Source organism: Gorilla gorilla, chromosome 3 (genome assembly GCF_029281585.2).
Source record: "Gorilla gorilla gorilla isolate KB3781 chromosome 3, NHGRI_mGorGor1-v2.1_pri, whole genome shotgun sequence".
Taxonomy (NCBI): domain Eukaryota; kingdom Metazoa; phylum Chordata; class Mammalia; order Primates; family Hominidae; genus Gorilla; species Gorilla gorilla.
This window is the reverse complement of record NC_073227.2, coordinates 119,368,977-119,395,168: the sequence shown is the minus strand read 5'-3', so window position 1 is coordinate 119,395,168 and position 26,192 is coordinate 119,368,977. Positions and strand designations below refer to the sequence as shown.

General features: G+C 40.0%; 1 protein-coding gene and 1 long non-coding RNA gene across 2 annotated transcripts in view; one reads left to right on the top strand and one right to left on the bottom strand.

Annotated features, from left to right (window-relative positions):
- LOC129533263 (uncharacterized) overlaps positions 1-8,366 on the bottom strand; it is a 13,936-nt gene extending 5,570 nt beyond the window's left edge. Inside the window, exon 1 of the long non-coding RNA XR_008679360.2 lies at positions 7,896-8,366. This is a non-coding gene — a long non-coding RNA (uncharacterized lncRNA). The remainder of the gene's footprint in view (positions 1-7,895) is intronic.
- On the top strand, positions 8,276-26,192 carry ADH5 (alcohol dehydrogenase 5 (class III), chi polypeptide). Its single transcript, XM_004039148.5, has 9 exons — positions 8,276-8,488; positions 11,961-12,062; positions 15,059-15,200; positions 15,722-15,809; positions 20,250-20,469; positions 20,621-20,881; positions 22,116-22,251; positions 24,456-24,594; positions 24,730-26,192. Exons 1-9 carry the CDS (start codon positions 8,276-8,278, stop codon positions 24,752-24,754), a joined length of 1,326 nt encoding a protein of 441 aa, XP_004039196.2. The 3' UTR covers positions 24,755-26,192.

Sequence of the window (26,192 nt, the reverse complement as noted above, 5' to 3'; positions counted from 1 at the left end):
TGACTACTGGGTACATAATGAAATGAAGGCAGAAATAAAGATGTTCTTTGAAACCAATGAGAACAAAGACACAACATACCAAAATCTCTGGGACACATTCAAAGCAGTGTGTAGAGGGAAATTTATAGCACTAAATGCCCACAAGAGAAAGCAGGAAAGATCTAAAATTGACATCCTAACATCACATTTAAAAGAACTAGAAAAGCAAGAGCAAACACATTCAAGCTAGCAGAAAGCAAGAAATAACTAAGATCAGACCAGAACTCAAGGAGATAGAGAAACAAAAAAACCCTTCAAAAAAATCAATGAATCCAGGAGCTGGTTTTTTGAAAAGATCAACAAAATTGATAGACCGCTACCAAGACTAATAAAGAAGAAAAGACAGAAGAATCAAATAGACACAATAAAAAATCATAAAGGGGATATCACCACCGATCCCACAGAAATTCAAACTACCATCACAGAATACTATAAACACCTCTACGCAAATAAACTTGAAAATCTAGAAGAAATGGATAAATTCCTCGTCACATACACTCTCCCAAGACTAAACCAGGAAGAAATTGGATCTCTGAATAGACCAATAACAGGCTCTGAAATTGAGGCAATAATTAATAGCTTACCAACCAAAAAAAGCCCAGGACCAGACGGATTCACAGCCAAATTCTACCACAGGTACAAGGAGGAGCTGGTACCATTCCTTCTGAAACTATTCCAATCAATAGAAAAAGAGGGAATCCTCCCTAATTCATTTTATGAGGCCAGCATCATCCTGATACCAAAGCCTGGCAGAGACACAATGAAAAAAGAGAATTTTAGACCAATATCCCTGATGAACATCGATGCAAAAATCCTCAATAAAATACTGGCAAACCGAATCCAGCAGCACATCAAAAAGCTTATCCACCATGATCAAGTGGGCTTCTTCCTTGGGATGCAAAACTGGTTCAACATATGCAAATCAATAAATGTAATCCAGCATATAATCACAACCAATGACAAAAACCACATGATTATCTCAATAGATGCAGAAAAAGCCTTCGGCAAAATTCAACAGCCCTTCATGATAAAAACTCTCAATAAATTAGGTATCGATGGGACGTATCTCAAAATAATCACAGTTATTTATGACAAACCCATAGCCAATATCATACTGAATGGGCAAAAACTGGAAGCATTCCCTTTGAAAACTGGCACAAGGCAGGGATGCCCTCTCTCACCACTCCTATTCAACATAGGAAGTTCTGGCCAGGGCAATCAGGCAGGAGAAAGAAATAAAGGGTATTCAATTAGGAAAAGAGGAAGTCAAATAGTCCCTGTTTGCAGATGACATGATGTATATCTAGAAAACCCCATTGTCTCAGCCCAAAATCTCCTTATGCTGATAAGCAACTTCAGCAAAGTCTCAGGATACAAAATCAATGTGCAAAAATCACAAGCATTCTTATACACCAATAACAGAGAGCCAAATCATGAGTGAACTCCCATTCACAATTGCTTCAAAGAGAATAAAATACCTAGGAATCCAACTTACAAGGGATGTGAAGGACCTCTTCAAGGAGAACTACAAACCACTGCTCAACGAAATAAAAGAGGATACAAATGGAAGAATATTTCATGCTCATGGATAGGAAGAATCAATATCATGAAAATGGCCATACTGCCCAAGGTAATTTATAGATTCAATGCCATCCCCATCAAGCTACCAATGACTTTCTTCACAGATTTGGAAAAAACTACTTTAAAGTTCACATGGAACCAAAAAAGAGCCCGCATTGCCAACTCAATCCTAAGCCAAAAGAACAAAGCTGGAGGCATCACGCTACCTGACTTCAAACTATACTACAAGGCTACAGTAACCAAAACAGCATGGTACTGGTATCAAAACAGAGATATAGACCAATGGAACAGAACAGAGCCCTCAGAAATAATATCGCATATCTACAACTATCTGATCTTTGACAAACCTGACAAAAACAAGAAATGGGGAAAGGATTCCCTGTTTACCAAATCCTGCTGGGAAAACTGGCTAGCCACATGTAGAAAGCTGAAACTGGATGCCTTCCTTACACCTTATACAAAAATTAATTCAAGATGGAATAAAGACTTCAATGTTAGACCTAAAACCATAAAAACCCTAGAAGAAAACCTAGGCAATACTATTCACGACATAGGCATGGGCAAGGACCTCATGTCTAAAACACCAAAAGCAATGGCAACAAAAGCCAAATTTGACAAATGGGATCTAATTAAACTAAAGAGCTTCTGCACAGCAAAAGAAACTACCATCAGAGTGAACAGGCAACGTACAGGATGGGAGAAAATTTTTGCAATCTACTCATCTGACAAAGGGCTAATATCCAGAATCTACAAAGAACTCAAACAAATTCACAAGAAAAAAACAAACAACCCCATCAAAAAGTGGGCAAAGGATATCAACAGACACTTCTCAAAAGAAGACATTTATGCAGCCAACAGACACATGAAAAAATGCTCATCATCACTGGCCATCAGAGAAATGCAAATCAAAACCACAATGAGATACCATCTCATACCAGTTAGAATGGTGATCTTTAAAAAGTCAGGAAACAAAAGGTGCTGGAGAGGATGTGGAGAAACAGGAACACTTTTACACTGTTGGTGGGACTGTAAACTGGTTTAACCATCATTGAAGGCAGTGTGGCGAGTCCTCAGGGATCTAGAACTAGAAATACCATTTGACCCAGCCATCCCATTACTGGGTATATACCCAAAGGATTATAAATCATGCTACTATAAAGACACATGCACATGTATGTTTATTGCGGCACTATTCACAATAGCAAAGACCTGGAACCAACCCAAATGTCCAACAATGATAGACTGCATTAAGAAAATGTGGCACATATACACCGTGGAATACTATGCAGCCATAAAAAAGATGAGTTCATGTCCTTTGTAGGGACATGGATGAAGCTGGAAACCATCATTCTCAGCAAACTATCGCAAGGACAAAAAACCAAACAGCACATGTTCTCACTCATAGGTGGGAATTGAACAATGAGAACACTTGGACACAGGAAGGGGGACATCACACACCAGTGCCTGTTGTAGGGTGGGAGGCGGGGAGAAGGATAGAATTAGGAGATATACCTAATGTAAATGACGAGTTAATGGGTGCAGCATACCAACATGGCACATGTACGCACATGTGACAAACCTGCACGTTGTGCACATGTACCCTAGAAGTATAATAAAAAAATAATAATAATAATGCAAAACTCCCATAAGGCAGTTTGTCTGGCGACAATCCACGCTGTCTCACTCTTATGAGCAGCCCGGCCTGGAATATCTCTCTCAGGTTGTACAGTATTCTGCACTTAACTTTCAATTTTTTTCAACAAATTATGCTGTACTTTAAAATAAAAATAAAAATAAAAACTTTGAAATCAGTTTGTCAATATCCACAAAATAATTTGCTGGTATTTTTTTACTGGGATTTAGTTAAATCTATAGAGCAAGTGGGAATAAATGATATTTTGACAATGTTGTTTCAGAATATCCATGTACATGAGACATTTCTCCATTTATTTTTTTTCATCAGAGTTTTGTAATTTACCTCACAGATCTTGTACATATTGTGTTAGATTTCTACCTAAGCATTTCATTTCTGGGGATGCTAATGTAAATAGTATTGGGTTTTTAATTTCAGACTCCACTTGTTCATTGCTGGCATATAGGAAAATGACTGAAATGTGTGTATTAAACCTGTATCATTACACCCTGCTATAATCACTTATTAGTTCCAGGAGACTTCTGTCAATTTTTTCAGATTTTGTAAATAGATAAATGTCATCTGTAAGCAAAGAGAGTTTTACTTCTTCCTTTCTAATCAGTATATATTTTATTTCTTCTCCTTGTGTTATTCCATTAGGTAGGATTTTCAGCAAGATGTTGAAAAGGAATGGTGAGATGGGACACCTTTTCCTTGTTGCTAGTTTTAGCAGGAAGTCTTCTAGTTTCTCACCATTAAGTATGATGTTAGCTGCAGGCTTTTTGTAGATGTTCTTTATCACATTGAGACAGTTTCCTTCTAATACTCGTTTGCTGAAAGTTTTCATCATGATTAGGTGTTGAATTCTGTGAAATGTTTTTTACTCCACCTGTTGCTATAATTATGTGATTTTCTTCTTCTTTAGCCCATTGATGCGATGGATTACATTAACTGATTTTCTAATGTTGAACCAGCCTTATATACCTGGGATAAATACCACGTGGTTGTGGCATGTAATTATTCTTATACATTGTTGGATTCAATTTGCTAATACTTTGTTGGGGATATTTGTATCTAGGTTCATAAGGGATATTGGTATGTAGTTTTCTTGCAATGTCTGTGGCTTTGGTATTACAGTAATGCTGGCCTCATAAAACGAGTTAGGAAATATTCTCTCTGCTTCTATCTTCTGAAAAAGATTGTAGAAAATTGGTATATTTCCTTCCTTAAATGTTTGGAAAAATTCATCAGTGAACCCATGTGGGCTTTGTGCTTTCTGCTTTGGAAGGAACACTTGTTTGGTGTTCTCTAAGTTTCCTGGATCTGTGGTTTATTTCCTGACTTTAATTTGGGGAAATTCTCAGTCATAGTTGCTTCGAATACTGCTTCTGCTCCTTTTGCTTTCTTCTCTTTCTGGTACTCCCATACATGTATATGATACCCTGTTCCATTTATTCGTTTCTCCTCTTTGCTTTCTTGTTTTGACAGTTTCTATTAACATATACTCAAGCTCAAAGATTCTTTCCTTAGTCACATCCAGTCTACTAACGAGCCCATCAAAGGCATTTTTCATTTGTTACAGTATTTTTTCTGTCATTTATTCTCAATTCTTTCTTAGAATTTCCATCTCTCTGCTTACATTATCCATCGGTTCTTGATGTTGTCTACTTTTCCCATTAAAGCCCTTAGCATACTGTAAAAAATAAAGTAGAGGTTCTTCTTCAAAGACTTTCCTCCCCATCTAATTAGGAATAAATGGTAACTTCTCTTATAAGCAAAATTTATTCAAAGACCTGTGCTCCTAAATATTTGCCCTGGCATGCTTATACTAGTCCAAGCAAGCACTAGGTCATAGCCTGTTCCTCTTCCTTATTTAAAAGTGTTTTTACCTTTCTCAGCATTCCACAAGTTACCTCCTCCTTCCTTTGTTCTCCTCTACCTTTGCCTCTTTTAAAAAGTTCTAAGTTGCTAGCAAGTCAGGACAAATACAGAATATGAGGTCCCGTTCCAGACAATGGAAACCGGACACAGCAGTAGAGTGGATACATTAGGTTATAAATGACTCTGTCTCCTTTGTTTGGTGTACTCTCGTGGCAAAACTGCTGGCCAGTGTACCCTTTCTGCAAAAGTAAAAATGGCCTTACTAAATTAAATTTATATTCAAGTACTATTTCTTTACAGCACCGGGGAACAAGCATTTCAAACAATATTAATCATAGTTGTTTTAAATTCATGGTCTGATAATAGCAACATCCCTGTCATCCTCTGGGTTTGGTTCCACTGCTTGCTCTGTCCATTCAAACTATGTTGCCTTTTAATATGCCTTGTAATTTTTTATTGAAGGCGGATATAATATACTGAGTCAAAGGAATTGCAGTAAATAGCCCTTTAGTAATGTAGTGGTAAGATATACGGGAAGGGGAAGTGTCCTATAGTTCTACCATTTTATCTCAGTCTTTTAGTGAGCCTGTGTCCCTAGGCTGTAAACTTCACAGTTCTCTGTTTTTTCACCCCCTTAGGTGGTACAGAATGTCTAGAGGGAGCTGGAGTTGGGTATTTCCTTTCCCCCAGGTCAGTTAACCACTTGTAAAAATCCCAGTACACTAGGCTCCAGTAAAACAGTTTCTTTTGATGGCAAGTCTTGTTAAGAACAAAATGCCCTAGAATTTTTCAAAATAATTCCTTTTACACTCCTCATGCAGGAAGCAATTGGGGATTTTTCTCTGATCCTCTCTGAGAATTCATGGAGGTAAAACTCACAAAAGTGTGAAAGCCCCCCTACGATTGGGTCCCCCAAGAATCTTTAACTCTCAAACTAATCCATAATGAGCCTCTGGCAATTCATCAATTACAGCTCAGACTTTCCTACTCCAGTAACGGTTCCTGCAAAAGTGTGTTTCTATGGTAAGTTGTGATTCTTTGAATCCACCCATCTGTGTCTCTAATTTTGGAGAAGCTGTTTTCTCTGTGACCCCACTTCACTTACAGCTCTAAGAAGAGTTATTAATTTCTCATTTTGTTTAGCTTTTTAGTTGTTGTTAGGATGGAGTGATGACTTCTAAACTCCTTACATGTCAGACCGGAAACCTAAAGTCTTGCCTATTATTGTTAAACAAGGCACTACAAAAATGCAAGTGTCTCTTTCCAGAAAATAGACAATATATCTGCAATAGGGAAAAGAAAACTCTCTGCCAAAAGTCTTTTTTTTCCCACTAGAAATTGCTTGCTGCATTCCAAACAGAAGTATTGACATACACAAAGGCCTGGAATCAAGAAAAAGCATAGTCCCTTTAAGGAACTACGAATGTTCCTTAAATGTTGGTGTGAAATTTGGCAGGAGAGCAGGAAATAAGGATAGAGATATATACAGAATGAAGTAATTCAGGGCCTGAGTGGCCTAAAGAGTTTGGATTTTATCCATTTGTTCTCCCTTAAATATTTTTAAATAGAAGAATGGTATTTATTTATTTATTTATTTATAGCCTACCTCATTCAAAAATTATTGAAGGAAAATAGGAAATGGCATTGATTGATGTTACGTTTTGGAAAGATCACTAACACGGCATTCCTTTTTAAGTATTAGATTCAAGGGCCTGGCATCAAAGAAATCAGATGGGAGGCTCTTTCAGTAATCCTGTAAGAAATTATGAAAGCCTGAACTAATGCAGCAGCAGTGGGGAGAGAGAGGCACAAGACCAGAGAGACATTTAGGGCTTGGTGACAAACTGAATGCAGGGACTGAGGGAGAGGGAGAAGTTGTGACTCTCATGTTTCTGGCTAGGGCAAGTATGTAGAGAGTGTCAACACACAGAGGAAAGAGTCCCTTTAAGGAGAAAATATTAATATGAGTTTTAGGAGTTGCATTCGATTGTGAGATATCCTAATGGAGACAGAAATCCACTAGGCAGTTACATGTCCAAGTCTGGAGTTTAGGGGAGCCATCCTGATTGGAGATAATATTCTGGTAGTCATCTTTCCATAAATAGACGTTAAAAGCCAAAGTGTGAGTGAGAGAGTGGAGTGAAAGGACGGAAAGACTTTGGACAATCTTACCATATGTACCCAGGAAAAGAGCCAAGAAAAAGACTGAAAAACAGAAAAGAGCAGTGTGTCTGACAGAGCTATTTTAACAAAATTCAGCGTTTACAACAGAGTTTAAGAGTAAACTGGCAGGCCAGGTGCGGTGGCTCATGCCTGTAATCCCAGCACTTTGGGAGGCTGAGGTGGGTGAATCACTTGAGGTTAGGAGTTCAAGACCAGACTGGCATACATGATTAGACCAACCCCCTGCCCCCACTCCCCATCTCTACAAAAAATACAAAATTGAGCCAGCGTGGTGGTGTGTGCCTGTAATCCCAACTACTCAGGAGGTTGAGGCACGAGAATCACTTGAACCTAGGAGGCGGAGGTTGCAGTGACCCGAGATCGCGCCACCGCACTCCAGCCTGGGCGACAGAGCGAGACTCCGTCTCAAACAAACAAACAAAGAGTAAACCGACAAATACTACATTCTCTCTGTCTACACTCTGGCCCACTCTTAACACAAAAAACTGTCCAGGATCAGGAGACTTTTTGTTCTCCTCATCTCCTCCTTCCAAAGTTCTCTGCCCACGTTCTACTGTCTCCCCAGAATCCTACCTACCCTTCAGGAACTGCTGGAATGGGAGCTTGGGAAGTTTCAGCAAACTCCTCTCTCCTCCTTTGTGGCCCCTTTATTCCCAAAGCTGTGTCCTCTCCCTATGACGAGTCCCTTGAGGGGCTGTATCTTACTCCTTGTGTCTCCAAACACACATAATGTGTATTAGGGGAGGAAGCATTCGCCAGTGGAGCACAAAGCTGTTGCAGGTCTCTTACTGGTTCTCAGGCGCTTTCAGTGAAATTCCCGTTCCCTCACCGTCCACCTCTGTAATTTTCAAGTCTTATCTACGATAACTGGTGTAAAGTTACACGGGGAAGCCCTTTCCCGACAAAAAAACGAGTTCTGCAACAAGTCCGTCGGATTTTAGCAATGAAACCGCCGCCATGCAGCCTCGCCGGCGAGTGCACCCGGGAACGCACAACTTAGCGGCACGCACCACAGCTCGAGCACCGCCCTTCCGGTTGGAGCCACTGCAAGCCCCCCCATGCCCCGCCCCCTCGCTAGGCGCTCGCCACGCCCATGCCTCCGTCGCTGCGCGGCCCACCCCGGATGTCAGCCCCCCGCGCCGACCAGAATCTGTGAACATGGCGAACCAGGTACGGCCCGCTGAGTGGAGGGCGCTGAGTCCGAGGGAGGGAGTGCATGGCATGGGACTAGGCTGCTATCCTCGGGGGCGCGCGAGGCTCGGCGCCCAAGACGGGATCTGGCTCTTGATTCTGAAACTGGGCCCCCGGCGAGCGGCTCAGAGGGGCAGAAAGAGAAGGAAGCTTTGTCTCGGCTCTTCAGTTGGGAAGCAGCTCTCTTTGCTGCTTCGGGGACAGTCGGAACGGGGTGGGGGGGTGGGAGAGCCGGAGAGTGGGGGGCAGGGGCTGGTCAGGTCGGTATCCCAGTGGAAATGGCTTAGGAGCGGCCACGCATTGCTTCTTACACGAAATTAAGTAACTCGCCCTGGGTCATTCTTGCAGCTTGCATACTTGGCAGAGCTGCAGCCAGATCCCGTGCTCCTAACTCCTAGGTTGCTTGTGTTGCATAATTGAGCCTACGCCTTAATTATTGTGCCTCCAAGGAGTGTATTTTGGAAAGACCCCTACGTCCCTTTCAGAAACATTTTCGAGCACTTAAATACCAAGAGATTTGTATTCCCTCTAGTCCTCACGTAACAAACACCTCTGCGAGGTGTTATCCCCATCTTATCAAAAACTGAGGTTTGAGGTTGGTTGTGCTTGGTCACACCAACGATGGCGAGCTGGGATTCCGACCCAGGTCTGCTCCTCTATGACAAATTCATAAAATACAAATTAGACAGTAAAGAAAGGCAGAAATTACGAATAACATACTCAGTCTAAAGTTGCTGATTATTTTAATGTTTTGCAATTTTGGACATTTTCTAGTAAGACAAATGGCCTTAAACATATTGGAGTTTGAAAGAAATAAACTCTAAACAGTCTTTCAGACTTAAACTGGTAGTTGCTTTTCCTTATTACTGAGTGTCTTTATTCAGAGAAGGTGAAAGATTATAATTGTTACTATAGTTCAAATGTTGAAGTAGGGCCATTTCCCGCGGATTTAGAGTGGGGCTTTGTTTTGCTTAGAATTGTCAGTAAAAGGAAAAGGTTAGGCTCCATTAAGACATTTTTTAAAGGGGAGCAGGCCATCAAATTTAGTATTCTTGTTTCTCTGGATTTTTATGTTGCATAACTTAATTGTTAGTATTCTGAATCTGACTTCTGGAGTTGAAATTTATGGCACGTTGAAATGAAAAAGGTTCTAATGCGGTGTCTGATTCTTTGTACTATGAGATTTGATATCTGCAATTTAATTTTAAAAACGATCATTTCCACATTTCCAGCCTCACCAATTGCAGAGGCCATTTCCCTCCGCCCCCCCCCCGCCAATTCAGACGGAGTTTCGTTCTTTGTTTCCCAGGCTGGAGTGTGGTAGCGCGATCTTGGGTCACTGCAACCTTTGCCTCCCGGGTTCAAGCGATTCTCCTGTCTCAGTCTCCCGAGTAGCTGGGATTACCGGCGCCCGTCACCATGCTCGGCTAATTTTTGTATTTTTAGTAGAGACGGGGTTTCGCCATAGTGGCCAGGCTGGTCTCGAACTCCTGACCTCAGGTGATCCGCCCATCTCGGCCTCCCAAAGTGCTGGGATTACAGGCGTGAGCCACTGCACCCGGCCTACAGAGGCCATTTTTTATATCTCTATGTAGTTCACCTCTCCTTTCCCTCAACCGTTTGTTCTGTTGCTACCAATAACTACTAACTTATTTTGCAAAACTATGCTGTGCCAAGGATTGTGTTAGGGACTTCATATTCTTTTTTTTTTTTTTTTTTTTTTTTTTTTTGAGACGCAGTCTCGCTCTGTCACCCAGGCTGGAGTGCAGTGGCGCGATCTCGGCTCACTACAAGCTCCGCCTCCTGGGTTCACGCAGTTCTCCTGCCTCAGCCTCCCCGGTAGCTGTGACTACAGGCGACTGCCACCTCGCCCGGCTAATTTTTTGTATTTTTAGTAGAGACGGGGTTTCACCTAGCCGGGATGGTCTCGATCTCCTGACCTCGTGATCCGCCCACCTCGGCCTCCCAAAGTGCTGGGATTACAGGCTTGAGCCACCGCGCCCGGCCAGGGACTTCATATTCTTTCTTTTTAAGTTCTCACAATCACCCTATATGTAGGTGTTTTATCACCATTTATAATTACCTTTTCCTCATCCTTCAGTATCCTGGTTAGAAGTGAAGCTCTCCCAAACCAAGCAAAGTTACACTCTTAACCTACTTTTTTTGCTTTCTGTATTACTTTGTGCCTGTCTCTTTAAATCACACTCTTTGTAATTATTAACTTTAAAGTCTGTCTCCTGTAAACCCAGTGGTTTACAACCTTTAGTCTGTCCACACATTTCTCAAGTGTAATGTAAACTAATTAGAACCTTTCTCATTACGTGTGATTCTCTCGTAATGGAGGGTATACTTGACTATAATCTCTAAAGCAGGTCTGTGTGCTATAGATATATTAGTCACGTGTAATTTTAAATTTTCAGTAGCTTCATTAAAAAGGAAAAAGTGAAGTTTTAATATTTTAATTATGTTAAATTACATTATTTATAATGTTGTTATAAATAAACTACCATTTCAACATTAAGCAGTATTTTTAAAAATACTGTTGATGAGATATTTTTACTTTTCTTTGAACTAAGTCTTCAAAGTCCAGCTATATTTATAGCATATCTCAGTTTTGTTTGTTTGTTTGTTTGTTTTGAGACGATGTCTCGCTCTGTTGCCCAGGCTGGAGTGCAGTGGCAGAATCTCGGCTCACTGCAACCTCCACATCCCGGGTTCAAGCCATTCTCCTGCCTCAGCCTCCTGAGTAGCTGGGACCACACAGATGCGCACCACCATGCCCAGCTAATTTTTGTATTTTTGTAGAGATGAGGTTTCACCATGCTGGCCAGGTTGGTCTTGAACTCCTGACTTCATGATCTGCCCACCTTGTCCTCCCAAAGTGCTGGGATTACAGGCGTGAGCCGCCAAGCCCGGCCAGTGGTCATTTTCTAAGAGCTCAGTAGTCATATTTGGCAAGTGGCTGCTGTATTGGCCGGTGCAGTTACAAGGGATATAGCTCCTCACTGTTACACTCCTAATCCTCCTTCCCACTCTGCAGTTTTGCACCAAGCCGGTGGTATTCAGAACAGCCTGAGCAAAAGAATTTCTTCAGGCACATGTTAAGCATGCAGATTTCTTGGACCCCATGCCAGACCTGCTGAATCAGATTCTCTCGGAACTTGTGTTCTTAACCTGCTCTTGCATATGCACTGTAGAGGGCCATTAAATATTTGATGAGTACAACTTTTTAACCAAAAGATACTTTTCTATCTGACCAGGTAATCATCTCAGTTAAATCATTTTGATGTATTTGTGTGAAATCTAAAAACATATCACTTGGAAGCATATGTTTCTTTGTGAATCTGTGATATACTTTTTAAGATTAGCATTAATCTGTATCTAAATTGGCTATTAAGTAGTTACTTGCTTAGGAGGATAAACAGCTTATTCCCTTTTTTCCCCACTTCAGGTTATCAAGTGCAAGGCTGCAGTTGCTTGGGAGGCTGGAAAGCCTCTCTCCATAGAGGAGATAGAGGTGGCACCCCCAAAGGCTCATGAAGTTCGAATCAAGGTAATGATACATTTAAGGCACTGGGAAAAAAGAGACACAATGAGGTCTCTGGATAGATGAGTAGATCTGAGATCTGCAGAGGATAAATCCCAAAGGACAGTGTCAAAGAAAAGGTGTTGAAAGTCACCCAGCCTTAACAATCACAACATCCTTCTCTTATCTCTCACCTTTGCAACATGCTTCTCCATCTCTTTTAGTTTTGATCTTGGGCTGAGCAGCTATCCCCATGGGTCACTGGATTATTGCAATTTATCTTCTGCAGTTTAGGTTTAAGGTAACTCTGTAGGATACTCATTTTTCTGCTGATTATATAACTTTAAATATATGCTGACACGTTAGAAACAAAAGAAGAAATGTTACCAGAAAGGGGTCCTTATTCTGACCCCAGAGAGGGTTCTTGTACCTCACGCAAGAAATAATTTGGAGTGAGTTCATAGGATTAAGTGGAAGCAAGTTTATTAGAGAAGCAAAGAAATAAAAGAATGGCTTTTCCATAGACAGAGCAGCAGTATGGGCTGCTCAACCGAGTATACATATAGTTATTTCTTGATTATATGCTAAACAAAGGATGGGTTATTCATGAGTTTTCCAAGAAAGGGGTGGGCAATTCCCAGAACTAAGGATTCCTCCCCCTTTTAGACCATATAGGGTAACTTCATGACATTGCCATGGCATTTGTAAACTCATGGCACTGGTGAGACTGCCTTTTGGTGTACAAATGTGCTATAATTAGCCTATAATGAGCCTTGAAGATGACCAGAGGTCACTTTCATTGCCATCTTGGTTTTGATGGTTTTTTGCTGGCTTCTTTACCCCAGCCTGTCTTATCAGCAGGGTCTTTGTGACATGTATCTTGTGCCAACCTCCTATTTCATTCTGTGACTAAGAATGCCTGGCATCCTGGGAATGCAGCCCAGTAGGTAGGTCTCAGCCTTATTTTACCCAGCGCCTATTCAAGGTGGAGTCGCTCTGGTTAAAATGCCTCTGACAGAAATGGTCTTCAGTTTTGCTACAGCGACTTAAACAAGATTTGAGAAGAGGCTCCTGATTGAATAGAGTAACAAGCAAATGAAGTCAGCTTGCTTAGAGAGCTTTAAAATGCACCCACCCTGGCGGACAAGGGTAGGGTTCAGGGAATTCATTATTCTAGTGCTTCTCAACCTCTGGTGGCAGAGAAATGACGTTACCCTTGGAGAGAGGCATATTGTATAAGGTAGCCAGCTGGAGAGATCTTTGAAACCTTGGCATGTAGAAAATTTCATGTGTTTAGCATTCTACTACTCTCTACTTGTTTTGATATAAAATTAGTGCTTTAGAGTAGTGATCATTAACATTCTAGGAAAAGAGTCACAGCAAAAAAGAGCTGTGACTTGGAGTATACTTCCCCTACCATCTCACTTTCAGAACACACCACACATACTGGCTCATGCTCCCAAAGATCACAAATATCAGGTAGAGCAGACCAGGACCAAATAACATCTTTTTATCTTTTTTTTTTTTTTTTTTTTTTTTGAGACAGAGTTTCACTCTATCACCCAGGCTGGAGTGCAGTGGTGCGATCTCGGCTTGCTGCAACCCCGTCTCCCAGGTTCAAGCAATTCTCCTGCTTCAGCCTCCCTAGTAGCTGGGATTACAGATATGCGCCACCACGCCTGGCTAGTTTCTGTATTGTTAGTAGAGACGGAGTTTCACCCTGTTGGCCAGGCTGATCTCCAACTACTGACCTCAAGTGATCCACACGCCTCAGCCTCCCAAAGTGCTGGGATTACAGGTGTGAGCCACCACACCTGGCCCAAATAACATCTTAAGGTCCTTTGCAACCCATACACAGGAATTTGAAATCTTATAATAGTGTTTTTTTTCTTCAAATTCAGAAATTAAGCTGACTGTGATTTTGCCACTGAAGATGTTTGTCCTGGATGTATTAAGTGCCCATACAGCTCAATGGGTATTCATTGTGCTCATTGAGCTGTATGGACACAATGAGTACAGCCGTCTTCCCTGCAAAACTGCAGACAGGTAGCAAAGATTGTTACATTGTAAGTGGATATATAAGCCAGGAGCAGAGACGCATAAATAGAAATACTCCAAGATTTTGCCTTTCTGTGCTTTTGGTGGCTTTAAAAGATAAGTTACGGCTGGGCATGGTGGCTCACGCCTATAATCCCAGCACTTTGGGAGGCCAAGGCAGGCAGATAATGAGGTGAGGAGTTCAAGACCAGCCTGGCCAGCATGGTGAAACCCCATCTCTACTAAAAATATAAAAAATTAGCCAGGCCTGGTGGTACGCGCCTGCAATCCCAGCTACTCAGAAGGCTGAAGCAGGAGAATCACTTGAACCCAGGAGGCAGAGTTTGCAGTGAGCCGAGATCATGCCACTGCATTCCAGCCTGGGTGATAGAGCGAGACTCTTGTCTCAAAAAAAAAATAATAAGTTACTTGAAAGCCAGAGAGATAGAGATAACAGGCTTATTTAAATAGAACTTGTGTGTGGTTTGTAAAAAGGGAGTTGGTTCCTCTAAAAGTTCTGAAATTTGGTCCAGACTCAAGCAGATTGGCCTATTTCAGAAATAGTCATTACCTCTTTAAAAATCATATTTCCCAGCTGTCATGAAAAAACTAGAAGTGAGATGGATTCCACCTGTTTTGCACACAGGCAATGGTTCTCTCCATGCTTGAAGGCATAGTGCCCATAAAATGACCTTGTTTACCTTCTCTTGCTAATGCGCACTGAAAGGGGGACTAGATGTTCCCTATTTCGTTGCATATAAATGCACCATTGCTTTTATGTACCACTAAAAAATTGCTGCCAATTCTAATTGTTAAGATGCCATGGATTATAAGCACATGCTGATTTTAGAGAGGTTAAAATATGAAAGAAATGTGTCTTAGAGTCAATGAAATATAGTATTATAATAAAATGACTTTTCTTGTATCTGTACCTCTGAATTGCATGTACACATACTTAAACATTCGTTGTTTTAATGTCCTGATAGATTATTGCCACTGCGGTTTGCCACACCGATGCCTATACCCTGAGTGGAGCTGATCCTGAGGGTTGTTTTCCAGTGATCTTGGGACATGAAGGTGCTGGAATTGTGGAAAGTGTTGGTGAGGGAGTTACTAAGCTGAAGGCGGGTAAGGAGAATACTTGAACCACTTGTTTAATAATTTTGGCTTATTCCTATGGGGAAATTGTTTTTCTGATAAAACTACCCACTATTTATGAATAGGTATCATCTAAGTAGATTGTCAAGATTAAGTTGATTCCTCATCTGGGAAGCACAAATATTTGGATTTTTTTTCTCTCTGATTTTGCAGACTACTGTTTTTGTGAAACTTTTCTAAGTACATTTCCAAAACCAATTTTGACATATTAAGCAAGAATTTTTAGAGATGCATCAATGAAGCAGGATTTTGAAGCATATAACTTCATTGTTCTTCAGTTACTGTTTAAAGAGTTTCATTTAGATAAAAATATTGAAACATACTTTTTGCATGGTCAGACAGTATCTGAATGATGTTACCTAGGTAAAGTTCTAAGACTTGAAGTTTTTAACTTTGCAAAGCCACATCAGTAGACAGGAATTTGCAAGGGCTGATGTTTTCATTTAGAAATAGATACTACCTATTCAGGATGTCTTTGCATTTGTTTCCAGGTGACACTGTCATCCCACTTTACATCCCACAGTGTGGAGAATGCAAATTTTGTCTAAATCCTAAAACTAACCTTTGCCAGAAGATAAGGTTAGTATCTTTTTATGTTCTTCTTAAAACACAAGTGCTGCGGGATAATTAAGGAATCACAGAGACCGAGGGGTTGAGGAGGAATTATTTAATAATTTAGGTTCATCAACCCAGTCGGATTAACGTCCAAAGGACTGAGTCCCGAACAAAGAGTCAAGCTACCTTTTAAGCATTTCGTGGGGTGGGGGGAGACCTTTGTAGGGGGGAGCATATTACAGAAGCAAGAAACAAAGACAGTTATTCAACTGAGACATGCATTACATCATTTCTTATTTTTCAAGGAATAACATGTTTTATGATTTGAGATGATCGGTCTAGTGACCTTGCAGCTGCACAGCTAGAGAAACAGAGTCTTCACAATGTGTGGGAAAGGGAGAGATAAGGCTCACTAGCCACAGAAAAACAGGCAGTTAATTTTAAAGGACTCCAGCTCTTTCTCTTCCTCAGGGGGAATTGGGTTTTCTTACATACAACTGAGTTTTTGCTTACACATTCTTTAATTTCTTTTAATTCCTGTTCCACAAGGTCATATTAACAATGATAAGAATAAATAATTGAGTGGCAGTTTATGTAGTGCATTGTACATCAGTGGTTTCATTCCATCTTTATAACAACCTCACTACTATCCCCATTTTCACAGATGAGAGAAGACTCAGAAATTAAGAGGTTTTGACACAGGGAGGGTACCTGGGCACAGCAACAGCCTTCTCTACCATTTGCGGTTTTCTGCCTAATTGTGCAACTGAAGAAACATTTATTTTTCACATGAGGAAATGTGTAGCTTGTAGAGGTGGCTGATTTAAGTAACTTGTGCAGCTCTCAAGGGGTGTCTGCATTCTGTCTCCTTTCTACCCCATTAAAGAAAGAAGCGGGGGGATGTGAAATGACCAGGGGAGTGACTCCACCTTATGCCTCACCCTGGTCTCATCTTGCCCAGCTGTGGTGCCCTATGTTAACCTTGGCTGGTCTTCACAAAGGCGACTGGACCCTGGGCCCTCCCTGTCCCAGGATCCCCTAACCCCTGCCCCAGAATGGTTTGTCATAATCTGGAAATTTGTTGGCTCATTTTTCTTTCAACTCCTTTATTTTTCATTGAACAAATCTCTGCTTTTGAAGAGTTGAGGGTATCTGCTATCTTTTTTTCTTTTCTCTCCCTCCCTCCTGCTGCAAAGAAAAGAACCAATAAGTTTTAGGGATTTTTGTGTGTATAGACGTCATCCGGATGTAACTTGCTTTGAAGCAGTGTTTCCGTTGTGAGTGTCTCTTGCTGTAAATATTTGTTCATATTTTTGTGAATTCAGTACTATGTACCATTATATTAATAGTAACTTTTTATAAAGCAAACCATAAATATACTGACTTTTCTTACAGATAAAAGAGAAACTAAAGGGGTGTGCCCAGTATCACCAGCCGTTAAGATATAAAACAGAATTTTCTGTACCCATTCTCTTCACATAACAGCAGGCTAAATTTGCCAAACCATGTAGTAAGGAAAGACATGCTTCTGAGATTAAACGAAATCATTTTTATGAGCCATTTTACTGCCCAGTAAGTGAGAGTAATAAAACTTACCCACTAAGGCTATTAGGAAGACTGCAGGAGATAACCTAACTCCTTGACACAGAAAAGGTAGTTGTTTTTATTTTACTAGGTAACAACACTGAAAGAACTACCTCTTTGAGGAAATTTAAGATCCCCTTGTGTGTGTTCTGTTTTTTTTTTTAATTGAGGTAGAGCATGCATATTATAAAGCACTTAAGGTGTATAGATCTTAAGTGTACAGCTCAATGAATGATTATGTATATAAACACCTGTTGATTTGAATGTCACCCAGATCAAGATAGAGAACCCTGCCAGCACCCGATAAGCTCCCTCATGTCCCTTCCAAGTCAGAACCTACCTCCCTCTTAGGTAACCACTGTCCTGATTCCTTTCACTGTGACCTTGTATAAATAGAGTCATGCAGTGCATGCTCTTTTGTCAGGTTTCTTTTTTTCATAATGTCTGTGAGATATATCCAAGCTGCATATGCGTCAGTAGTTCCTTTTTGTTGCTCTGTCTTAATCCATTCAAAATACCAGTATTGATCCATTCTCCTGTTGATGGACATTTAGATTACTCCCAGTTTTGGGTGGTTACAGTTAATGCTGCTAGGAACATTCTTATTTATACATGTCTTTTGATGGATATAGGCATTGCTTTCTCTTGAGCATTTTCTTGAGATTATAATTGCTGAGTCGTAAGATATGCATCTACAGCTCTCTCGTGTACTTGTACCAGTTTACACTTGCACCAGCATTGTATGGGAGATCCATTTGTTTATAATGCCATTGACAAAATTAGTTTATATTTTTGGAAAACAAAATTCCATTTATTTTATAAAGCAAATCCAGTTACTTTGGTAAAACCAGAACCAAAAACAAAAAAATCTAATCACATTGAAAGGGAATTTTAAACGCAGTCTGAAAGATTTTGCAACACATCAAATATAATAGTGGTGATGGGTTCTTTGTGATTGTAACCATTTAAATTCTTTCAAAGCATAAAATGTATTCCACATCACCTTTTGTTCAAGAAACTCCTCTGGAATACAGTGATTTCTCACATTAAGGAAGGCTAAACAAACTTAAATTGTTCTCATTAAGATATAGCAGTTATTTTTAGTCGGGTGCAGTGGATCACACCTGTAATCCCAGCCCTTTGGGAGGCTGAGGCAGGTGGTTCACTTGAGTCCAACCGTTAGAGAACAGCCTGCACATCTTGGTGAAACCCCCTCTCTATAAAAAATTTAAAAAATTAGCTGGGCTTGGTGGCACGTGCTTGTGGTCCCAGCTGCTCAGTGGCTGTGGTGGGAGGATCACGAGCCCTGGAGGTTGAGGTTGCAGTGAGCCATGATGTGCCACTGCATTCCAACCTGGGCAACCGAGTAAAACCCTGTCTCAAAAAAAAATTCTTTTTGATGGAGCTTTGTCACCTGTTCTTTGTTTCTGGTCATATTTATTTTTCTCTCAAAGGAAATGTATTTGCTCTTGAATCTAGAGACAGTCCATTTTCTCTTCATCTGTGTATTTATTCATATGTATGTTTGAAAGAGTTTAAGAGTATACATCAAATTATAGTGTTCGGCCTGGGCAACATAGTGAGACCCCGTCTCTATGCCCCTGTAGTACCAGCTACTTGGTACTGAGATGCAGGAGGATCACTTGAGCTCAGGCAATCCTCCTGCCTCAGTGTTCAAGGCTGTGGTGAGCTATGCACTCCAGCCTAGGCTGTCTCAAAAAAAGCAATTATAGTGTTTATTTTATTTAAAATAACATAATTACTAAACATCAGTTCTGTGCCAGACACAATGCTAAAGCCTCATATAACATCTCATTAGACTTTTATAGCAATTTGTAAAGGAAGTTACCTATGTTTCTCAGCATTTTCTAGTGAGAAAATGAAGGCATAAAGATTAATTAACTTGCTCAGATCACACAGGATTTGAACCCAAGTGCTCTGACTTTAGGGTGGGTACTCCTAAGCAAGATGTTACATCACCTCTGTTTAGAATAGCAAAAGTAATTTTTGTTACCGTTTATTATATCAGTGGCCTTTGTAAGCTTTTTGGGTTTTCTTTCCTATTGGTGTAACCAAGTCACAGGCAAAACGAAGTGAAGAAGTAATTTAACTTGCATTATTGAGGACTGTTAGTTACACTTCAGAAAAATGCCTCCTGAAAGAAATAAATTAGCCAGTTTGGCCATCTGTTTTCATCAGCTGATCTGGTTAATGGTTTGTAATCTCTACTTGCATAGATACTGGTTTTGGCTTTATCCTTTATGATGTTATATTTGCTCACAGAGGTTGTTTTATTTTTTTTTATTTTTGAGACAGGATCTCATTCTGTCACCCAGGCTGGAATGTAGTGGCACAGTCACGGCTCACTGCAGCCTCAAACTCCTGGGCTGAAGTGAACCTCCTGCAGGCACGTGCTCCGCTACACCTGGCTAATTTTATTTTTTGTGGAGATAGGGTGTTGCTATGTTGCCCAGGCTACTCTTGAAATCCTGGCTTCAAGTTGTCCTCCTGTCTCAACTTTCCAAAGTACTGGGATTATAGGAGTGAGCCGCTGCACCTGGCCCACCGTTTTAATGATGGGATTTTAAAATAATTCCATCTGATCCATAAGTTGTACCTCTTAAGATGAGTTCAATATTCTGACAGTATGATCTAGAAGGATAGTGAATATTGGAAAAGATGGATAAGATTATAAATATCTTATAAATTTCCTTTATAAGGCATTGCTGCAAGGTGCTAAATTACTAATGAATATATTTGAAATTGTAGTTTACAACACTTTCTTAATATTTACTGGTCATTATTTTTAAAACATTTCTTTTTCCTGTGGGTTTTAAGAAACCTAATTCCAACTTGCCTTTTTCCTTTTTTTTTCTTTAGAGTCACTCAAGGGAAAGGATTAATGCCAGATGGTACCAGCAGATTTACTTGCAAAGGAAAGACAATTTTGCATTACATGGGAACCAGCACATTTTCGGAATACACAGTTGTGGCTGATATCTCTGTTGCTAAAATAGATCCTTTAGCACCTTTGGATAAAGTCTGCCTTCTAGGTTGTGGCATTTCAACTGGTTATGGTGCTGCTGTGAACACTGCCAAGGTAAGAGACTGACTTGGGTTTTTTGCTTCTGCCTTCTAATTTAATTCAGTGAAACTTTCCTGGAATAGTGAAATTGGCCGATCTGTATGAAACCCAGTGATTCTCTTGACTCTGGTAGAATGAGTACTTTATAAACTTTCTTTACTCCTAGGTGGAGCCTGGCTCTGTTTGTGCCGTCTTTGGTCTGGGAGGAGTCGGATTGGCAGTTACCATGGGCTGTAAAGTGGCTGGTGCTTCCCGGATCATTGGTGTGGACATCAATAAAGATAAATTTGCAAGGGCCAAAGAGTTTGGAGCCACTGAATGTATTAACCCTCAGGATTTTAGTAAACCCATCCAGGAAGTGCTCATTGAGATGACCGATGGAGGAGTGGACTATTCCTTTGAATGTATTGGTAATGTGAAGGTCATGGTGAGTATGGGCTTCATTCCTTTTTAGTTTATGGAACTGCTTTTTTTGAAGTGCAGTTTTAGATTAAAAATTGTTTTGTTTTGGCAAAGGAAAAGTCTCTTAATAAGAATTATTCTAGTGAAAGAAGGGGAAAATATCTAGTTGAACTACAATGGGAAATGATACAAGAACAGCTCAGGGAAGGATGAGAAAAGATGTTTCTTTGCCTTTCAATGCCTGCTAAGTGCATGTCTCATGAAATGAAAAGACAGAATAAAGCAGTTGTGCAGAGCATGATCTTTGGAATCAAATACACATCCACTTACTAACTCAGTGAGCCTGAACAAACAGCTTCTCTCAACCTCAGTTTCCTCATCTGTAAAATGCAGTTACAGGTTGAACATCTATCCCTAATCCAAAAATCCAAAATGCTCCAAAATCTGAAACTTTGAGCACCAACATGATGCTCAAAGGAAATGCTCATTGGGGTGTTTCAGATTAGGAATGCTCAGCTAATAAATACGATGCAAATATTCCAAATCCGAAAAAATCCAAAATTCAAAACACTCTGGTCCCAAGCATCTCAGATAAAAGATAATCAACCTGTAGTAACAATACCTACTTAAACCTACATAGACACTCAGTAAAAGTATTACTATTAATTCTGCTGCCTGCTTTTTCAAATTAAATCCTTTAGAGTTTTGAACTACAGTTTACTTTTTAAAATAGAAAGCAAATAAACACTTCAAATTATTTTAATTTATGTTAATATTTAACCAGGTTAATTTGTTAAAATAAATTGTTCAGGCCGGGCATGGTGGCTCACACCTGTAATCCCAGCATTTTGGGAGGCCAAGGCAGGTGGATACTTGAGGCCAGCCAGGGCAACATGATGAAACCCCGTCTCTACTAGAAATATGAAAATTAGCTGGGTGTCGTGGCACACGCCTGTAATCCCAGCTACTAGGGAGGCTGAGGCACGAGAATCACTTGAACCCAGGAGGCGGACATTGCCATGAGCCGAGATCATGCACTACACTCCAGCCTGGGTGCCAGAGGGAGACTCTATCTCAAAAAAAAAACAAAAAAAATAAAAATATAAATTGTTCAATAACATTGAGCTCACTAAATGTTAAGTTTGGCCTTTTGTTGCCATTATCTTTAAAAACTATGCCATCTCTAGAAGTTTCGCCAGCAGTTGTTCTCAGGAAAATGCACTGACTTCTGTGATTTGGTCATATCTCTGTGCCTGCAGAGAGCAGCACTTGAGGCATGTCACAAGGGGTGGGGCGTCAGCGTGGTGGTTGGAGTAGCTGCTTCAGGTGAAGAAATTGCCACTCGTCCATTCCAGCTGGTAACAGGTCGTACATGGAAAGGCACTGCCTTTGGAGGTAATTCGATGGATGAGATGACTGCATTTTCTCTTTTGTTATTTGCATTGGCAGATGTTTAATCCCAGCCACCTAATTTTTTTTATATTAACAAGAATCTTCATGGGCTTCCTTCTCATTATAAGTTGTTGCATGCAAGGCTGTTTTATTAGAAGGGATTCAGACTCAATCACTATTTACCCCTGGGACTGGGGTGGGGGGGTGGTGCTCACCTCCTGAAACATAGGACCACTTGGTGCATATTCTATAAAAGAAAAATATCAATATTCTGATAGTGAGGAAGTAGTTATGGGTATAGCAGGGGCAGGAAGTTAATTGCAAAGTAAGCAAACAGCAGTATCAGCCATGGTGTGTTTCTTGTGGACTCAAGTAGCTTGTTACATTTTTATTCATTTTTCCAGGAGTGCAGTGATCACTGGATGTGATCATACATCTGTCTGATTTTAGCAGTAACCAATATTGAGTCTCAAACTGAAAATATTTAATTGGACAAAGCCTTATCATAAAATCAAAAAGCTGCTAGACTGATCATTTTTCCCTTTGTGATCCTAAAAAGTCCTTGGTGGTTTGGGGTTGCGGGGAAACAGTTTCTATCTTTTCCATGGTTGCTCAGCCAGAGGAGAGAAAAGATGTCACAACATGTTTGTATTTCCCAACAGTTGTGAATGAATGAGTCTAAAGTTTTTAAAGGGCTTTAAAAATATATATTTATATTTCATCCTCCTAAAGAAAAAAAATCACATAGTGTGTGTTTTGAATGATCTGTGTTTAACGGGTTGTCTTTTAAGGTCCTCTACCTCATATTATGCCAGTTTTTTTGAATGCCAGAAGAAAAGATTTGGAAAATATGCTAAAATGAGGGGTTTGGCCAAAATCTTCCTTCTTTATAACTACAGAATTTGCCTTAGAAGATGTCAATCTGACTTGCCCTCCTCTTCAAAGCTCTAGATACATGTCACAGCAGATCATCATAGAAGAAACTTTTTAAGCCATGTATGCTATTCGGGGGTATCATTTTGGAGTCCATAGCTGTATTTTAAAGGGCATTCTAAGCCTGGCTGATCCAGGGGATCTTGATAGTAACCTCTAACTGAAGCCTCATTGTAGCACATGCTGGTTGGGAAATTCACTGTATCATTGAGGCCCCTTGCATTGCTGATCTAAAGATAATAGAAGCTTTTGTCTAGAGAACAGGAGTGACTGTGGTCATCTCAGTTACCAGGACATTTAAAGGAGAAAGAAAAAATCCCCACCATTTGTGGGGAAAGAATAATTAGTGGAGAATATAAGAGAGGAGATTTGGAAAAGGCTCAAAAGGGGTTTGAAATATCGTTGAAAGCATCCTTAGAAGGTGAGAAGGCTTCTTGTTGATTGTATTCCTTCTTTAGATACAGTGAGAAATTGAAGCACCTAATTTTATTTAAAATCTTACCATTTAGTCGGGCCTGGTGGCTCACGCCTGTAATCCCAGTACTTTGGGAGGCTGAGGTGGGCGGATCACGAGGTCAGGAGATCGAGACCATCCTGGCTGACATGGTGAAACCCCATCTTTACTAAAAATACAAAAAATTAGCTGGGTGTGGCGGCAGGCGCCTGTAGTCCCAGCTACCCGGGAGGCTGAGGCAGGAGACTGGTGTGAACCTGGGAGGCAGAGCTTGCAGTGAGCTGAGATCACGCAACTGTACTCCAGCCTAGGCGATAGAGCGAGACTCCGTCTCAAAAAAAAAAAACAAACAGCATTTAGCTAAAGAGTTCTACTTCATTTTTCAGTTTCATAGTTTTCTGTTCTGAGATGCTATCCCTATTTCATTGTTAAATTTAAAACCAAGGAAATAAAGTCCTGTATTAGTTTTTTTCTTCCTTGAATATAATGATTATAGAAATCTTTGCTGATGTGGACCTAAATAAGCTTGTTGTTGAGACTTCCAGAGTTCTGTCCTGGGTATTTAAAAGTCTCAATTGGCCAAAACTTTAATGAGGTTTTAGTAAATCTTAATACAGAGGAAGGAAAATTTCAAAAGTATTTACTTCTTCACTGAAAGGTGTTCATCAAATTCTTCATCTCCATGCTATTTTGGAGTTTCTCATTACTCTTTAACTCATCAAAAAAGTCATTCTTTTAAATAAATGCCTTTGTGTCCTCAGCTAAGTAACAAGCATACTGCAGAAATTTGTTGAATAAATTAATGTGTGATTTCTTTTAGGATGGAAGAGTGTAGAAAGTGTCCCAAAGTTGGTGTCTGAATATATGTCCAAAAAGATAAAAGTTGATGAATTTGTGACTCACAATCTGTCTTTTGATGAAATCAACAAAGCCTTTGAACTGATGCATTCTGGAAAGAGGTAAGCTTTCTCTTTAACTATATATCAGAGAATGTAATAATGATGTTGAGTTTGAGGGGATGGAGAGTCGAAAAACACAATTTTAGTTGTCTTAAAGGTATCATTTAAAACTAAGTATGTTGCTTCCTTTTACAGCATTCGAACTGTTGTAAAGATTTAATTCAAAAGAGAAAAATAATGTCCATCCTGTCGTGATGTCATAGGAGCAGCTTAACAGGCAGGGAGAAGCGCCTCCAACCTCACAGCCTCGTAGAGCTTCACAGCTACTCCGGAGAATAGGGTTATGTGTGTAATTCATGAATCTCTATAATCAAGGACAAGGATAATTCGGTCATGAACCTGTTTTCTGGATGCTCCTCCACATAAATAATTGCTAGCTTATTAAGGAATATTTTAACATAATAAAAGTAATTTCTACATTTGTGTGGAAATTGTCTTCTTTGTTTTATGCTGTCATCATTGTCACGGTTTGTCTGCCCATTATCTTCATTCTGCAAGGGAAAGGGAAAGGAAGTAGGGCAGTGGTGGGTGTCTGAAACCTCAGAAACATACGTTGAACTTTTAAGGGTCTCAGTCCCCATTGATTAAAAAACAGATCCTAGCCATCAGTGACAAAGTTAATCAGGACCCAAGTCTGCTTCTGTGATATCTTGAAGGGAGGTACTGTGCCTTGTTCATACCTGTACCCCAAATTCCTAGGATGGCATCTGCCCCTCAGGGGGCACTAAAATGTATTATTGAAACAGCATTCTGGGCTTAAATAGGTGTATGTGTGTGTTGGTTGTGACTGTACTATTTCTAGTATAGTGAACTACATACTGAATATCCAAGTTCTCAGCACCTACTTTTGTCAAATCTTAACATTTTGCTACTTCGAGATCACATTGCCATTCCTCCCCTCCAGAGGTAACAATTGTCCACAATTTGATGTTTATCATTCCTGTGTTGTTGTACTTTCACTGTGTATAACCTAAACCATCTACTCTTTAGTACTGTTTTATATATTTTTAAGCCTTATACTTACTTGCTCATTCTACAGCTTTTTCACTCATTATTGTATAATTATATCTGAAGCTCTCGTTCATTAATTTTAGTACTGTGTAGCAGTATTCAATTACGGGAACTACCGTAATTTATCTGTTCTCCAGTTGAAGGCATGAAGTTGTTGCCAGTTTCTGTATTATAACACTGTAGTGGAGCAATCTTCTGCATTGGGCTCACTGCGTGTTACCTAAGACATGTATCACAGAATAAAACATTTAGCCTTATAGACATTGCCAAATTGCTCTTCAAAGTAAATTTTTTTGTGAATTACATGAGTGTGGAATGGTGTTTTATTATGACTTTAGTTTGCATTTTCCGAGGAATTCTCGTTAAATCCTTCATTCTAATGGACATTTTATTGTGAAGAACCTGTTCATATCCTGTGCTCAACTTTGTATTGAATTATTTTTCTCTGAATAATTTTTAGTTCTTTTATTCTAGACATCAATCATTTGTCAGTTTTATATGTTGCAAATATCTTCTAGTCTATCTTGTGACTTTTCTTTTTACTTTATGGTATTTTGTTGAATAAAGTTTTAATGTAGTCACATAAA